This window comes from Mus caroli, unplaced genomic scaffold (assembly GCF_978045245.1).
Source record: "Mus caroli unplaced genomic scaffold, Mus_caroli_1 scaffold_8, whole genome shotgun sequence".
Taxonomy (NCBI): domain Eukaryota; kingdom Metazoa; phylum Chordata; class Mammalia; order Rodentia; family Muridae; genus Mus; species Mus caroli.
The window spans coordinates 142,078,677-142,097,004 of NW_028227263.1; the positions used below are offsets into that span (position 1 = coordinate 142,078,677).

The following is an 18,328-nucleotide window of genomic DNA, read 5'->3' on the forward strand; positions in this document are numbered from 1 at the left end:
TCCTCACATCCAAAGCTGATCTCTCATAGGTCACCCATAGGGGGTGGCAGCCTATGTATATGAACAGAAAAGGCTGTCTCCATTAATTTCTTGCTTTAATTAATTTGGCTATGATGATTTGGGTTGTGGTATTTCTCCCCCCATCTTGAAGATGCAACTCAGTTTACAGAGCTACACCAGGGCAGGGGGCCTCCCCCACTAACTTTTTGTTTAATCTTTTCTATAAACTGTTGGGGTAAGGTGAGGAGAAACAGGTGCTTTTTTTCCTCCTCCCAATTTTGACTAAAACTCCAAATAAATCCATTTTTTTAGCTCACTAAAATTAAAGGAAAAAAAAACCCCACCTAGTCAGATATTTCTGGGAGCCAAACTTCTACCAGCCTGCTTCCCCAGATAATAGCTGTACTTTTGTTGAAATATCCACAGTTGTCATCTTGATTCAGCTACCTGAATTTGGTTCTGGCAGGCAAGGACCTCCTCCCTGATTAAACTACTATTTTTCCTCATTTCATAAAGGTAATGGCAGAATTGACTCAACTCTCAGAGCAGTGACTTTCCTAACTCCTGGCCATGGCCGAGCTGCTTCAGTGTCGCCAGCCTTCGTGTTGCTTTCTCCTGGGCCAGCTCACCACTTCTCTAACTACACACTTCTGCAGCAGCAGCAGCAAGGTCTTCCTGACATCTTCCTCAAGCCCAAGTTTTAGTTGTAGTTGATCTTATTTTACTTTAGTTTTGCATTGGACCACGGGATGGATATCTTTTCCATCAGTGAACTGGCTGCATCTTCCACTGTGGCTCACTGCATGCTTGAAGGACAGCCATTAGTCTGTAACACTGTGCAGTGTTGTCCTTCAGGTAGCTGCCACAAAGATAACTCTACTCTCTTCTCAGGCTAAGCTGTGGACTCTCCCCCTCTGAGCAGGCAGGGGCACCCTGGGTACCCCCCTTCTGACATTTCAAGTCTTTGTGAGGCTAGGCACTTCCTCTTCCACTGAGGCCAAACAAGACAGCCCAAGCTGTGCCTTCTTAACCAATTCCCACCAGTGGACTGTGAGCAGGAGTGACTCGAACCATTTCAGTGTTCTAAAAGAGAAATGCTGGATGGGGGCAGGGGGAGAGGAATCCGTATCCACTGCAGTGAGAAGAGCAATTTGTGAAATCACCATGGAAATCAATAGGTACCACAATAGTCCCCCCCAAAAAAACCCTAAACATAAAATGGCTATTTGATCCAGCTATACCACTCCTGGCTATATGGCCAAAGGAATCAAAGTCACCATGCTACAGAAATTCCTGCACATTTATGTTTACTATAGCACTATTTACAACAGCCAAGTTGTGGAAAAAAGCTAGACATCCACCAGTGGATGAATGGATAAAGAAAATATGGCACATAAACAAAGTGGAATTTTTACCCAGCCATAAAGAGGAATAAATTTGTGGCATTGTCAGGAAAATGAATGGAGCTGGGGATTATATACAGGGAAATAAGATAAACCCAGAAAAACAAATACAAAATAAAATATATGTAAATACACACACACACACATATATATGTATGTATATATATGTGTGTGTGTGTGTGTGTAGGTAATGGGGAAGTGTATATGCAAAAAGTACAAGGATGTACATGTGTGAAAACACCATGATTAAACCCATTTACTATAGAAATTTAATAAAAATAAAGACAAAGATAATAAGTGGATATACCATGTTTCTCTCAGGTTCAAGGCCTAGTGAAGTGAAGCCAGAGGAGACCTGGGTACCTCAGTTATCCCAGGAAGAACTCCACATGCCAGCCTGGATCTTCCACATGGCAGTCTCTCACCATGGAAAAAAAAAAAAACTATCCTTTTTTTATCTTGTTTAAGATTTTATTTTGAACTATGTGTGTAAGTGTGCATTTGTGCATATACATATAGGTGCCTGTGGAGGCATCAGATCCATCAGTGGCTTCAGATCTCTTGCAGCTGGAGTTAAAGGCTGATGTAGTTTCCTGATGTCGCTTTTCAGAGCCAAACTTGAGTACTTTGCAAGAACAGCATAAATTCTTTATTACTTAGCTATCCTTCTTAGGTCCAGCTTGGTTCACTTTTTTTTTTTAAAGATTTATTTATTTATTATATGTAAGTACACTGTAGCTGTCTTCAGACACTCCAGAAGAGGGCGCCAGATCTCGTTGCGGATGGTTGTGAGCCACCATGTGGTTGCTGGGATTTGAACTCTGGACCTTCGGAAGAGCAGTCGGGTGCTCTTACCCACTGAGCCATCTCACCAGCCCCTTGGTTCACTTTTTAAAGCATATAAATGACTTCAAGTTTTATAATCTTAGAGGAAGTTTGATATATGTCTTTCTCAGACAATGAGTTTCATTGACATGTGTATTTCAAGTGTCATATACATATAGACCCAATCAACTCCATAGTCACCACTGTGAAAATGGACCACTTGATCAGAAAAATGGTCCAATATATATAAGGTTACATGAAAGGGTGGCTGAATTAAGGCTCTCCATTTTATTTTAGGCATGTCAAGCACGGTGATGTCAAGTTCAAATTTAACTGTGCTTCAAATTCAGCAACTGAAATCTCTCTTAGCAGGTCAAGATCAACATAGCTGACATAAACCTGATACATGGATCAGAGATGGTTTTCGTGGAGGACATGGTCATATTCAAGACTATTTTAAGAGAACAGTTCTCCTTTATGTCCCAGTCAAGAGAAAGAGGAACCAAGCCATGTGTGAAAAACTTGGTAAGAAAACCACAGTAGTTACAATGTAGCGCCTGATAGCCATAGCCTGTACAGCTGTGGCCAGGCTGAGGCTAAGGGAGACAGCATAATGCCTACTGTGTTTGATTCCTGAGTTTCTCTTGTCATATTTTAGAACCACAAAAGCCTAAAAGCTGTGAGTTTCAGAGGCTGCAAAGTCAGGTGCCTAAACCCAAGTCCTGCTTTCATCCATGATGTAGAACTGTCCTGGTTCAAGGGGAAAACTAAGTGACAGAAGGGTCGTTTTTATCCAGGTTTCCTGCTTCACTGACCCTAGCTAGAACCAAAAGCTGAGAGGCCAAATTAAGCCTAGATTTTGAGTAAAGTAGTGAACATTTAAAATTGGAGTTTCTTTTCAGGTCCTGAGTCCCTGTGGTCTGAGAAGAGAATGCAAGTTTTTTACAATAAGTTTTGAGGATGGTCTATCTTCAGTTGGCCCCTATCAAGAGAGCTGCTGTTAGAGGAGAAAAGGCTGACAGGGTACCACTCAAAATGATTTGAAGTCCAACTCACATTTGGAACTCACCAGACTTCAGATTTTAACTCTTCTCCAGATTAATTCTCTTGGCCACCTTTTGGGTTCCATGGATTTTGTTTAGATAGGTAAGACCTTTAGTTTTATGTATGCATCTTGTTCACTCCCTCTTGCTCTCTTCTTCCCTCCCTCTTTGTGTCTCTCTGTGTGTGTCCTGTTACTTTAGCTCTTGGTTGAGGGGCTCTCGAAACCAAAGGCATCTGATCCCCAGGAGCTAGAGTTAAAGATGGTTGTGAGCCACCTGCAATGAGCACTAGAATTTGAATTTTGGTCCTCTCTCTGCAAGAGCCTTACACACTCTTAGCTACTAAGGCATCTCTCTAGCTTTGAGAAGAACATTTTAAACTAGGGATAAAGACATTGTTAGAGTCTAGTACAATGCCGAAGTCACCTATCATTTCCACAACAGCAGATAATTCAGGATTTTGTCATGGTCACAGCTGATGACTCTGAGTTAGATACACACCCAGCAGTTACCCAGCCTCAGGTTCTACCATTATGTCATAGAGGGTGTGATGTTAGTTTTAATTGTCAACTAGACACAACTTAGAATCACCTGGGAAAAGATTATCATTGAGGGAATTTCTACATCAGGCTAGCCTGTGGGCAGATTTTTTGGGGGTGGGGGAGGGGAGTTGTCTTAAGTGAATGATGTATGAAGATTTATCCCACTGTGGGTGGCATCATTCCTTAGTCAGAGGCTCTTGAAGTGAGTGAGAGCGAAAAAAGCAAACAACATAAGCAAGCAAGAAAAAACACATTTATTTCTCTCCGACCTCAAAATTAGATATGATGTGACTGGGTGCTTTAAACTCATGCAACTGTCACTTCTGAGCGTGATAGACGGTAACCCGGAACTATGGACTAAATTAAACACCTTCTCCCCACAGTTGCTTTCTGTTTCCAGGGTATTTTATCAAAGCAGCAAGAAGTGGAGCTAGAAAAGATAAGAAAATAAGTTGTCCAATGTAGAAAATTTGCTGTATCAAAGTCCAAAGCAAGGGCATCAAGGCAGAAGGCAATGCCCTTACACACAGCTCTCAGCCTCTGTTGCAGAAATGTGTGGCAGCTACTGTTAGCTTTGCAGGGATTTGTACTGGCTTCTTGGAGGAGCTTGGGAATCTTTCCCTTTGGTGTTACATAGAGCTTCAGGCTTCTAAGTTCCCACTAAATGAAAGGTCAAGGTTAGGGTTGTCTATGGAGTGTTACAGCATGTTCTTGCTGTGGTGTGAATGTGAAATGGCTCATATGAGCTCATGGTTTGAGCACTTGCTCAGTGAGAAGTTTGTGGAACCTTTGGGACATGCTGTCTAGCTGGTGGACATAGGTCACCAGAGGTGGGTCTTTGAAGATTATAGCCTGATCTTGTTTTCAGCCATGATCCCAGTTTCCTGATCCATTAAGATGTGAACAAGATACACCGAGAGCTTCTTATATCACATACTTTCATGTGAGTCTTCAACTTCAGGCACTGAACTTATGATAAGCAACTGGTAACTCTTGGATGGTTGGTTTCTGAGAAAGGAGATTCTCATATCTAAGCAAGTCTACAAGGGGAAGTGACTTGCTCAGGTCACTGAGGCCATGGGAGGCTGAACCAGAGGAGGAACTTACCCTCACGTCTGACCTTGCACACAGTCTTTTGAAGCCCTTCAAAGCCCTCAAAACCAAGTTTTCACTGAACACTTGCTGGAATGGTCAGATCCAGAGCAGTGGTGACTGCGGACCCGGGTAAAGCTGCGGAGTGGTAGGACTGCAGTTGTTGGCAGTGGGGCGTCAGTGTGGTACAGGAGCTGATGATACAGTCAGTCTAGTTCGAATTTTAAAAAAGCATATTTTATAAGGTCCAGCAATCTTGATCCTTGCTATCTGCTCAAGATATTGAAAAGCTGTGTCTTCACAAATAAACTTGCTAATGGACTTGGAAAAAACGTGCATCACTAAGTGAAAGAAGCCCATCCCAAAGGACCAAGTATGATCTGATTTCAATTGCAAGATGTTCTGAAGAAGACAAAACTTACAGAGGCAGGAAGTAGTTGTGCATGCAGCTGAGAAACAGAGTGCTAGCCTAGCACGTGTAAAACCTTGGGTTCCACGATAGTTTTCATTGTCAGCTTGGTGATATTTCATAATACTTTGGAAACACAACCATGGGTGTGTCTACGAGACAATGATCCTCAACTGTGGGTCAAGACATCTTGGGGTGTTGAGAGTCCCTTTCATGAGGTTGCATTTCAAATATCATACACATCAGATATTTATAATTCATAGCGGTAGCAAAATTACAGTTATGAAGTAGCAACAAAAATAATTTTGTGGTTGGGTCACCACTGCATGAGGTACTGTCTCAAAGGGTCTCAGTCTGAGAAGGGTTGAGAATCACTGCTATAAGGTATCTCCAGAAGAGTTTAACAGAGCTGAGAAGACCTGCGCTGAGTGGTGATGGCACCATCCCACGGGTGTGGTCCCCTAGACTGAATTAAAAGGAGAAAGCAGCCAGGCGTGGTGGCGCATGCCTTTAATCCCAGCACTCCGGAGGCAGAGGCAGGCAGATTTCTGAGTTCGAGGCCAGCCTGATCTACAAAGTGAGTTCTAGGACAGCCAGGGCTACACAGAGAAACCCTGTCTCAAAAACAAAACAAAACAAAACAAAACAAAACAAAACAAAAAAAACAAAACCCAAAAACAAATAAAAGGAGAAAGCAAGCTGACACCAACCTTTGCCTCTATCTGCCCCTTGACTGGTAGATATGTGGCCAGCTGCCTCACACTCCTGATGCTATGACTTTTCTGCCATGATGGATGGTACCCTGGAGCTATGGCCTAAAGGAAACCCATCCTTCCTTAAGTTGCTTTCGTCAGACACTGTCAAAGCAATGAAAAAATAACTAACACACATACATACACACACACACACATACACACACACACGAACGAGAGAGAGAAAGAGAGAGATGGAGAGAGAGAGAAAGAGAGGGAGAGAGAGAGAGACAGTGACAGAGATACAGATAGAAAAATAAATGGGTCACAGATAGAGAAATAGATTTTTTTAATATATTGGCCTTTAAATCTTACTTTATTTTTTATTAGATATTTTCTTTATTTACATTTCAAATGTTATCCCCTTTCCTGGTTTCCCCTCTGAAACCCTCCTAACCCCTCCTTCTCCCCCTCCCCCTGCTCACCAACCCACCCACTTCCACTTCCTGGCCCTGGCATTCCCCTATACTGGGGCATAGAACCATCACAGGACCAAGGACCTCTCCTCCCATTGATGACCAACTAGGCCATCCTCTGCTACATATGCAGCTAGAGTCATGAGTCCCACCATGTGTTTTCTTTGATTGGTGGTTTAGTCCCAGGTAACTCTAGTGGTACTAGTTAGTTCATATTGTTGTTCCTCCTGTGGGGCTGCAAATCCCTTCAGTTCCTTCTGTACATTCTCTAGATTCTTCATTGGGGACCCTGTGCTTCATACAATGGATAGCTGTGAGCATCCACTTCTGTATTTGTCAGGCACTGGCAGAGCCTCTCAGGAGACAGCTATATCAGGGTCCTGTCAGCAAGCTCTTGTTTGCATCTGCAATAGTGTTTGGGTTTGATGACTGTATATGGAATGGATCCCCAGGTGGGGCAGTCTCTGGATAGTCATTCCTTCAGTCTCTGCCCCACACTTTGTCTCTGTAACTCCTTCCATGGGTATTTTGTTCTCCCTTCTAAGAAGGATCAAAGTATCCACACTTTGGTCTTCCTTCTTCTTGAGTTTCATGTGTTTTGTGAATTGTATCTTGGGTATTAGAAATAGATGTTTTAAAGGGAAATAAAACTATTCCTTATGGTTCTATAATGGGTACTAGACATTTACCCTACCCACAGGATACCCAGCAGAGTATGAACTACAGATCCTGGATGACAGCAATATGTTTGTGTACGTTTATCAGTTGGAGAATGTCTATCACTCTGGTTGGGTAGAGCAGGGAAGGAAGTACACGGAAAACTCTTCACCTTCTGGTCAGTTTTCCTGTGAACCTCAAGTTTCTACTAAATATATTTTATAAAATGAATTCAAACAACTGCTCTTCCAAAGGTCTGGTGTTTAATTCCCAGCAACCACATGGTAGTTCACAGCCATCTGTAATGGGGTTCTTGCCCTCTTCTGGGGTGTCTGAAGAGAGCAACACTGTGCTCATATACAATAAATAAGTAAATAAATAAATCTATCTTTAAAAAAAATAAAGTCAAATGAGCCATCTGAGTCTGGTGTCTGCTGGTGGACATTAGTTGGGTAGGTGGGGCTTTGGGCCAGTCACTGGACCTCCTTTCCCTCAGTCTCTTCTGCATTTTTGCTCCTGCAGTTCATTTAGACAGGGACAATTCTGGGTCCGAGTTTTTGATTGTAGGATGGCAACCCCATCCCTCCACGTGATGCCCTATTTTTCTACTGGAGGTGGGCTCTACAAGTTCCCTCTCCCCACTGTAGGGCACTTCATCTAAAGTCCCTCCCATGAAGTCCTGGGTGTCTCTCACTTCCCAGGTCTCAGGTACTTTCTAGAGGGTCCTAGCTGGTGGGGTGGGAGTGGTGGGGACATACTCTTGGAGATGGAGGAGGATGAATGGGTGAGCAACTGTAGGAGGATAGATCAGGAGGGGGATAATGACCAGACTGTAAAAAAAAAAAAGATTAAAGAATAATAATAAAATGAAAAAAAGGAGGAAACTCAAACTCAAGCTAAATCTGGAGGTGGGATTTTGAAACAGTTATCTTTACTCACAAAACAGTATATAGAATTACATATTATATTCTGCTTATTATAGTTGTAACAAACCTGTGGCACTAAAACGAACCAACTGGTTTACTGATACCCACTGATTGTAAGTGTAACGCTGTCTCTACTACTAAAAAAATAATAAATTATTGATACAAAAAACAAAACAAAACAAAAGTACCTTCTAAATGTAGTGAGATCAGAGGCAAGAGGAGTCAAGTTTAAGCCTGTACTTCTTTTGTTCCTGTGAGATATCAGATGATGAAAACAGTGTACTGCTCTGTCTATAGTAGCTTAGAGCATCATTTCCTATACCTTTACCTGCTACAGTGTCCAGAGCCAATTCTAGTAAAGAGAGTGCCAGTTGGAGCCTTCATGTGGTATGAGCCAGCCCTTGCCCATGCAGACCACCTGCTTCTCCACTTAGGGAGGACTGGGGGAGAAGAGGGATAACACATCCCAGGTGCATGCCCTCAAATCACAAGGCTATGTGCTACAGGCCAGCAGGCTGGATCCACAGCTGAGAAGTGTAAGCAAGAGTGGATTCTGGCTGAGGTGGGGGAGCATTGCACTCTATTGCTCTTTGAGCCTGGCAGAGGAAAATCCTTCCCCTAACACACAGAATCTCTTCTCCTGTCTTAACATGGAGATTCTACTGTGGTTGGTTAAAAGGAAGAACTGGAAAGACTGGGTTTATCTGCATCACCACTGAAACTAAAATTCCAGAAGTCATGTGATCATTTCCTGGGACTTCTCCTAAATCTATGGTTTGAACTGAGTGTGCATAGCCAGAGAAAGCATATGTTCACTCAGTGCAGGAAGTTCACAGGTCTTTGAGCTCCCTAGATTAGGAGAAGATGGGTCTCACAGTGCGCATCTAAGTCCTCAGTCATGTTCAATACAGAGGCACATATGACCACGTGACTCAATATTACCTCCTGTAGAAGATGCCTTATTGGTGTTGGCAGTTCTGGAACATAGGTGTGCACACCCCTCCAACTCCGCAGTTGCAAGTTCTTCTGTTAACAGAGAAGGGAACAGTAGCTCTTTAATAAGCCAACGCTTGCCTCAGAGTCCAAACTTCAGGAACAGTCATAAAGGGAAATTAGATTTTTTTCTGGTGATTCTTCTGTCATTCTGAATCATACATAAGCATCCTCAGTACAGCCACAAATCAGATTGTCTTTGCAGGTGAAACTCCAATGCTCTTACAAGTGTAACTTGACAAGATAAAGGAGCCAGTACAGACAGACAGAGTACAAAACTGTCTATTCCCATTAATATAAATGCATCTTTAAGGGTGTGACCCATGTTGACTTTATATCCATGGATATTTGGGAAGCATTAATTGGATTCAGTGGATAAATAAATAAATAAACCCAACACAGTGTGGTGGAACACACCTGCTGTTCCAGAACTTAGGAGGTAAAGGCAAGAGGACCTGGAATTCAAGGAAATCGACTATAGTGAATCCAAGACTTCCCTGGGGTACGTGACACCACGTTTAAAAAAAAAACAAAAAAACAAAGGAGAATAAGAAGGAGAAATTAAAACGTAATATGTATATGTATGAAATTTTAATATAATGTAATATAAAAATATTTAATTCCACTCTGTAGACTATAAAAAGTTTCTCTGTTGAGGTTTGAGAAACATAGTGATCTATGAATGTAATGGTAAGTCATTAGGAATTGGTTTATAATATATTTCTTTATTTTCATATATGCAGGCAAAATACCCATATACATAAAATAAAATGAAACTGTGTTTAAAAACAGTTTAAAGGGTTGGAGCTATAATACAACAGCAGACTGCTTGACTGACATGTGCGAGACCCTAAATTCATTCCTTTCTAATGAAAGAAAAAAGAGATGGGAGTGTGAAGGTGGAAGGGAAAGTATAAGGGAGGGAGGGAGGAATTTCAAGAATGCACCATCTTGAGTTTGGTTTAGCAGCTCAGCAATTTTCTAGGGACCCAGGTTAGTATTTTTGTTGGTGTTAGTTCATTCTGCTATACAATGTCTGTATGTGTGACCTATAGATGTCATAGCCTGTTGATTTAGTTGTCAGTGATAGACAGACATACAGGAGGCTAAAGGTCTTGTGAAACCCTCTGTAAGGAAGAGAGGGTTCATTCCCACCAACCCTTAACACATAAAGTTTAATCTATTTCATCACTTGGTCACATTTGGTCATCTGAGCTGCTTTGGACAAGCTGGGCCCGGTGGCACAGACCTTGCAATTCTAGCTACTCAGGAGTCTGAGGCAGGACAATTACAAGGGCAAGTGTGGGTGACATGTGGAACTGTTGAAATTGTCTTAGCTCACACCTTAGTTTCCTCTCTGCTTACTCTCACAGACTCAGAACAGAACAACTTACACAGAGCTATGACTTTATGAGTAGGACGACTGAGCACATGCTGTTGTGTCAGCCACCAACAGTGTCAGCTAGAGGGAAAGTGAAGAGCCACTGTGCCTGCCTTCAGACACAGATGACCTACAGACGCTGTAAGAGGGGCCTTTGCTCATGGCACACAAAGCGCTGCCTTTTCTCGTCTTGACAGATGGTCATCTATCTGTCCTCAAACCCTAGGTCTGTCTTTTATCTATTCAGTCCCTTTAGGATTTTGTTTATGCTACTTCATACCATTCTAGTTCCAATGGTACTGAAGAATAGAGAGAGGAAGGGAGAATTAAGGAAGAAGAGAGATTGGAGAGAGGAGAGGACAGGACAGGAGAAGGGGGAGGAGGGGGAAGAAGGAGGGGAGGGAGGGGGAAGGAGTTGATTAGTGTTTTGTCAACTTGACACAAGGCAGAATTATTTGAGCAGAGGGAACCTCAATTGAGAGAATACATCTATCAAATTGGCCTGTGGGCAAGGCTGTGAGACATTTTCTTGATTAATGATGGATATGGGTCAGCCTACCACACTGTGAGTAGTGCATCCCTAGATAGTGCTCCTGGGTTGTATAGGAAAGAAGACTAAGCAAGCTATGGGGAGCAAGCCAGTAAGCAGCCTCCATAGCCTCTGCTTCACCTTGAGTTAAGTTAAAGTCTTATTAGAAGTCTAAGATGAAGTAAACCACTTTCTCTCCAAGTTGCTTTTGCTCATGGTGTTTTATCACAGCCATAGAAATCCTAGCTAAGACAGAGAAAACCATAAAATTTGTTCTCTTAACATTTTAACTGCACACTTTACTAATATTGACTACAGATGCTGTGTTGTCTTAGAGTTATTCATATTAATTGACTAAAAGTTTTTGTCTATTGATAAATAACTTCTACATGTTTTCTCTTCTGGTAGACAAAATTCCATTTTGCTTTTATGAATTTGACTTTATCTATTTTAGTTTTTTGAGACAAAAAAAAAATCTTGCTATATATCTCAGGTTGGCTCAGAACTCATTATGTAGTACAGACTGGCCTTGCACTCATGGCAATCCTCCTGCCTAACCCTCCCAAGTGCAGGGCTTACAGGAATGGATCAGCATGCTTAGCTTGAATGTGACTACTTTACATACCTCCATGAGGCGAACAACTCATCACCTGTCCTTTGGGTCTTGTTCAGTTCACTTATAGCCATTTCTTGAAGGTTCAGCCATGGCTTTTCACATGGCCTCATCATTATCTTCAAAATGTGGTCTATGTACACCACATTTTCTCCAACCACTTCCAGAATGATTTCTCTATCACAGCTCCTGTGAATAGAGCTGCAATGATTTCTGTGAGTGCTGACATCTCACCTCCATACTTACTTCCCCTCTTACTGGGGTTCTATTTTTAATTTCTGTGTGTGTGTGAGAGTGTGTGTATGTCTGAAATCATAATGCTATTTCTAAAGAGGAAGAGTGTTCCTCCCTGTAATTTCCATTTTTCTTCTAATCTCATGGAGGGAGGGCATCAGCTTACCCAAAATGAATCTGACTCATTAACTCAGAGGAAGTTTCCTCAGAACAGTTGAGGCCCTGAGTTCTTGCTAACAGTAAAAAAAGAAAAAAAAATCCAATTTATACACATTTCTGACAATATTTATTAGCTTTTAAAAATATTATCTTTGTCACTGAGATGGCTCAGTGGGAAAGAAATGCTTGCTTCTGAGTCTGACAACCTGAAGTTGATTCCTAGGACCTCATTGTAGAAGGAGAGAAATGACTTTGGCGAGTTGTTTTGTGACACACACACACGCACACACACGCACGCACACACATGCACACCAATATTATTTAATAGTAAAAGCATTATCTATAGAAGGACACATTTAATGTGTAAAATATCTGGCTGAGATTTTTTACAAAAATCATAACATCAAATGGTTCTCATTTTAAACACAAGGAAATGTGAGCTTTGGGTTGAAGTTGAAATGTCTTGCATAAATTGGTGGCCTTTGCTTTCTACAGTGGGGACTGATATGTACAATCTTATTCTTGCATATTTACAGAGAGGCAAACAAGTTAAGGAATGAGCTCAGCTGCGTCTAAACATAGGGGCCTGAAACACTGTTTTAGAACCTGACACCTTCTCCTGAAGCCAGTGACTAAGGGAAATAATCCAACGCCCAGAAGAGAAACCTCTTCCTCTTCATGTGGGGAACCTTAGCTAGAAACCTTGTGATAAACTCCAGTGCACACATCCTGCCTCTTGTGCCTGCTGCAGGGCTTCTGCTCCAACCAGACCTGGTAAGGTTGCTGGAGCCTGAGTCATGTCACTTCATCCAGTTATCCTGCTGGTGCTTGGTGAGTCCTGGGAAAAACTGAGGGGTGGGGAAGGGAGTCTATTCTTCACTCAGCCTTGAGACCAGCCAAGGAGATTCTGGAGCCCCTGAGAGGAGTGCCTCTCCGCCCCCACTTCCTACTTGGAAGATACCTCTGCAGGCTTAGTGTTAGGAACAGTGATGGGGCATGAAGTCAGATTCAGCCTTAACGGACTGAGGAAGAGCCTGTTTGGAAGGGAAGATGACTTGGGGACATTTATTTTTCCTGGTGTTGGAGGTTGAACTCAAGGCCTCCTGCATGCTAGGTAAGTACACTATACCTAATTGCATCTCCTACATCCCAACCCTCTTTATCTTTTACAATCAAAACTGTTACGTAGTATTGATTATCCTGCTTAGAATTAAAAAAAAAACTCAACTTTTCTTAGTTCTTTGAGTATTTCTTATATTACTCACCCTCAACTTTTCTAAGTTCCACTTTCCCTCCCTATCCTTTTAACTTTGTTCCATTTTTTTTTTTAAAGCACTGTAAGACCAATTTGTGCTGCCCGAATACTCCTAAGTATGTGGTCTAGCACTGGAGCATGGTTGACTTACCAGGGACTACACTATTATTTTATTATTATTATTTTTTTTTTTTGAGGCATGGTCTCACTATGTAGCCCTGGTTGTCCTGGAACTCACTCTGTAGACCAGGCTGGACTCAAATACATAGATCCACCTGCTCCTGCCTCCCAAGTGCTGGGATTAGAGTTGTGAGCCGTTAAGATTTGGCTCTCCCTTTCTCAGCAGTCAACAATTCCTAATAGCTTTAAGGCTAAAACAGGGAGTGTGTGCCTAACTTCCCTTCTAATTCTGGTATTTGGTCTAACTGTCTTCAGAATACACTGTATACCCTGAAGTCATCTACTGCGTCTGGCTCTAGCATTCTTTCCATCCACTCTTCCTAAATGATCCCCGAGTCTTGTGAGGAGGAGGTATAGAGTCTGCAGTCTCTTTTTATCTACACCTTGGCCAGCTATGGGTTTCTGTGTTAATTTCCATAGAAGCTGCTATGGTGAGGATTGGGATATACCAATCTATGTGCATTGTGACAAATAAATTATTGTTACTAGGTATATTTAAAATACTTGCTTTGAGAATTTCATAGGTGCATTTTGATCACATTCATCTCCATTCTTACCTGTAACTCCATACCCACCCTCTCTCTATCCCAATATTGTGTCATCTTTTAAATAATTATCCGATGAATATAATTTGTGCTGTCCATCTACACAAGGGTGTGTGGCCATCTGCTGGAGCATGGTCAACCTAACAAGGGCCATATCCTCCAAGAAAACTGGCCCTCCTTCCCCAGAAGTTATCAACTATCAGTGGCTCTTCAACTAGGGATGGGGACTTGTGAACCTCTATCCCCCCCAGCCCATATTTTACTTTAGGTTTTGAGACAAAGTCGCACTAACAAGTTAAGACTGACTTTGAACTCATGTTGTAGCCACAATTAATACTTGAATATCTCCACCTGTGGCTTTGGGGATAATTTAGAGGTTTTTTTTTTTTCTTCAATTTTTTACTAGATATTTTCTTCATTTACATTTCAAATGCTATCCCAAAAGTCCCCTTTACCCTCCTCACCGCTCTGCTCCCCACTCCCACTTCTTGGCCCTGGCATTCCCCTGTACTGGGGCATATAAAGTTTGCAAGACCAAGGGGCCTCTCTTCCCAGTGATGGCTGACTAGGCCATCCTCTGCTACATATGTAGCTAGAGACACGAGCTCTGGGGGTAGTGGTTAGTTCATATTGTTGTTCCACCTATAGGGTTGCAGACCCCTTTAGCTTCTTGGGTACTTTCTCTAGCCCCTTCATTAGGGGCCCTGTGTTCCATCCAATAGATGACTGTGAGCATCTACTTCTGTATTTGCCAGGCACTGGCAAAACCTCACAGGAGACAGCTATATCAGTGTCCTGTCAGCAAAATCTTCCTGGCATGTGCAATAGTATCTGTGTTTGGTGGCTGATTATGAGATGGATCCCCAGGTGGGGTAGTCTTTGGACGGTCCATCCTTTCGTCTCAGCTCCAAACTAATTTAGAGTTCTTACAAAACAAGACAGAAGATTCTACTCTGACATTAATGTGGAGGAGCGGAGGAGAAATGGCTGTGTAATCATGGGAGGTTGGATTATCCCTACCTACATTTAGTCCTTCCTAGATTCTCATCTCTAAGCAAACTGTGGGTAATGTATTTCTCACTGGAATTTTTCTTTCAGTGCTGTGCCTGGGATGGAAAGTTAACACACAGGAGGGTGAGTTATGTCTTTGGTTCCTTCTGTACCCCTGGGCAACTTTGGAGTTGATCATGTGCACCCGGGATGCCTGGAAGGAGACCCTTGAATCTTCCCTGTAATCATAAACACTCTCAACTATGTACGCTTCGTCTATTTTCCTTTTTCTGCCCGTCTTCCTTTGATTTCTTATAATGTTTTAACTGACAAATAGCAATGATATGAAATGGAGCATGCTGTTTTGATGTGCACTTTACACTATGCTATGTTTTTTAAAAAATCTATTTAATCTTTAATTTATGGTTCAAATTTTATCCCCCTCCCTGTCCACCCTCTGACTGTTTCACATCCCATACCTCCTCCCCCCACCCCTGTCTCCATGAGGACTCCCCCACTTCCCCACCCCACCCCCAGACCTCCCCACTCCCTGGGCCTCCAATCTCTTGAGAGTTAGATGCATCTTCTCTGACTGAGTCAAGATGGGGCAGTCCTCTGCTGTAAATGTGTTGGGGGCCTCATATCAGCTGGTGTATGCCGCATGGTTGATGGCCCAATGTCTGAGAGATCTTGGGGCTCCAGGTTAGTTGAGACTGCTAGTTGTCCTGCAGGGTCACCCTCCTCCTCAGCTTCTTCCAGCTTTTCCATAATTCAACCATAGGGGTCAGCAGCTTCTGTCCATTGGTTGGGTGTAAATGTCTGCATGGGACTTTTTCAGCTACTTATTGAGTTTTTGGAGGGCAGTCATGGTAGGGCCCTTTTTGTGAGCATGCCATAGCCTCAGTAAAAGTATCAGGCTTTGGGGCATCCCCTTGAGTTGCATCCCAAATTGGGCCTGTTGCTGGACCCCCTTTCCATTTTTTGTCCCTTCAATTTTTTCAGACAGGAACAATTATGGGTTAGAGGTTTGTTGTTTTTCTTTTTAAACTTAATTTAATTTGATTTTTATTGGTTATTTTCTTTATTTACATTTAAAATGTGATCCCCTTCCAGTTTCCCCTTCACAAACACCCTCTCCTCTCCCCCTGCCTCTATGAGGATACTCCCCTACCCACCTACCCACTCCTGCCTCAGTGCCCTAGCATTCCCCTGTGATGGGAGCCTCCATAGGACCAAGGAGCTCCCCTCCCAGGGATGCCCAATAAGGCAATTCTCTGCTACATATCCAGCTGGAGCCATGTGTCCCCTCATGTGTACTCTTTGGTCAGTGGTTTAGTCCCTGGGAGCACTCGGGGTCTGGTTGATTGATATTGTTTTTCCTATGGGGTTGCAAACCCCTTTAGCTCCTTCAGTCCTTCCCCTAACCTCTCCATTGGGATCCCCATGCTCAGTCCGATGCATGTATCCCCATCTGTGTTGGTCAGGCTCTGGTAGAGCCTCTTAGGGGGCAGCTTTACCAGGTCCTGTCAGCAAATGCTTCTTGACATCAAAAATAGTGTCTGGGTTTGATGTCTGCAGAGATGGGATGGATCTCTAGGTGGAGCTGTCTCTGGATGGCCTTTCTTTCTGCTCCATTCTTTGTCCATGCATTTCCTTGTGACAGGAGGAATTCTGGATAATTATTTTTGAGGTGGGTGGGTGGCCCCATTCCTCAACCAGGGGCTATGCCTATCCACTGGATATGTCTCTACAGGTTCTCTCTCTCCTTTGTTGGGTATTTTGGTTAATGTCCTACCTGTTGAGTCCTGAATATCGTTTGGGTCCCTGGCATCTAGGACATTCTAGTGGCTACTCCCAGTTGCCCCTCCCCCACTGATATACACCTCCTTTCAAATTCCTGACCCTCTGTACTTCTTCCCAATCTCCTTTATCTGAATCAGGCCCCCCTTTCCTCTCCCTTTCCTCTCTTCCTCCCAGATCCTTCTCTCCCTTTAATTCCCAAGATTATTTTCTTCCCTGTGCTGAGTAGGACTGTAACATCCACACTTTGATGTGGTCTTCTTTCTTATGGGTTTCATAGAATTGGGTCATGAGTATTACAAGTTTTTTTGTTTTGTTTTGCTTTCGGCTTTTGGGTATTTATTTATTGCTATTATCCACTTATCAGTGAATACATACCATATGCATTCTTTTGTGACGGGGTCACTTAGGATATTTTCAAGTTCCATTCATTTGCCTGCAAATTTCATGAAGTCATTGTTTTTAATAGTTGACTAGTACCCATTGTGTAAATGTACCACATTTTCCGTATCCATTCCTCTGTTGAGGGACATCTGGATTGTTTCCATTTTCTGGCTATTATAAATAAGGCTGCTTTGAACATAGTGGAGCATGTGTCCTTGTTATACATTGGAACATCTTTTGGGTATATGTCCAGGACTGGTTATATCTAGGTCCTCAGGTAAAATGATTTCCAGTTTTCTGAGGAAACACCAGACTGATTTCCAGAGTGGTTGTACCAGCTTGAAATCCCACCAGCAGTGGAAGAGTGTTCATCTTTCTCCACATCCTTACCAACATCTGCTGTCACTGAGTTTTTGATCTTAGCCATTCTGACTGGTGTGAGGTGGAATCTCAGGGTCCTTTTGATGTGCATTTCCCTGATGACTAAGGATGTTGAACATTTCTTTAAGTGCTTCTTGGCCATTTGAGATTCCTTAGTTGAGAATTTTCTTTTTAGCTCTGTACCCCACTTTTAATAGGATTATTTGGTTCTTTAGAGTCTAACTTCTTGAGTTCTTTGTATATTTTGGATGTTAGCCCTCTATTGGATGTAGGGTTGGTAAAGATATTTTCCCAATCTGTTGGTTGCCATTTTGTCCTATTGATAGTGTTCTTTGCCTTACAGAAACTTTTCAATTTTTGAGGTCCTATTTGTCAATTGTTGATCTTAGAGCATAAGCCATTTGAGTTCTGTTCAGGAAATTTGCCCTTGTGCCAAAGTGTTTGAGATTCTTCTCCACTTTCCCTTCTACTAGATTCATTGTATCTGTTTTTTATATGGAGGTCCTTGATCCACTTGGACTTGAACTTTATACAAGGAGATAAAAATGGGTCAATTTGCATTTTTCTACATGCAGACCTCCAGTTGAACCAGAGCCATTTGTTGAAAATATTGTCTTTTTTTCCACTGGATGGTTTTGGCTACTTTATCAAAGATCAAGTGAGTAAAGAGGTGTGGGTTCATGAATGTTCGACTATGGGATGGCATAGTCAAGCATTCTGCTGGAAGTGGGCTCTGCAAGTTCCCTCTCCCCACTCACTGCAGGGCATTTTATCTAAAGTTCCTCCCTTTGAGTTCTGAGAGTCTCTTACCTCTGGTCT

At 42.5% G+C, this 18,328-nt stretch overlaps 1 protein-coding gene across 8 annotated transcripts in view; it reads left to right on the forward strand.

Moving 5' to 3' along the window:
* Lair1 (leukocyte associated immunoglobulin like receptor 1) overlaps positions 1–18,328 on the forward strand; it is a 98,717-nt gene that overhangs the window by 46,078 nt on the left and 34,311 nt on the right. For 3 of the 8 annotated variants that reach the window (XM_085842417.1, XM_085842419.1, XM_085842420.1), the window contains 4 exons: positions 2,598–2,753; positions 3,131–3,374; positions 12,511–12,805; positions 15,053–15,088. In XM_085842417.1, coding sequence (XP_085698543.1) covers positions 12,772–12,805; positions 15,053–15,088 — 70 coding nt within the window. In that variant the 5' untranslated portion in view covers positions 2,598–2,753; positions 3,131–3,374; positions 12,511–12,771. Of the gene's footprint in view, positions 1–2,597; positions 2,754–3,130; positions 3,375–12,510; positions 12,806–12,825; positions 13,089–15,052; positions 15,089–18,328 lie in introns of those variants that run through there. The other 5 variants (XM_085842418.1, XM_085842422.1, XM_085842421.1 and 2 more) reach the window with 5 other exon arrangements.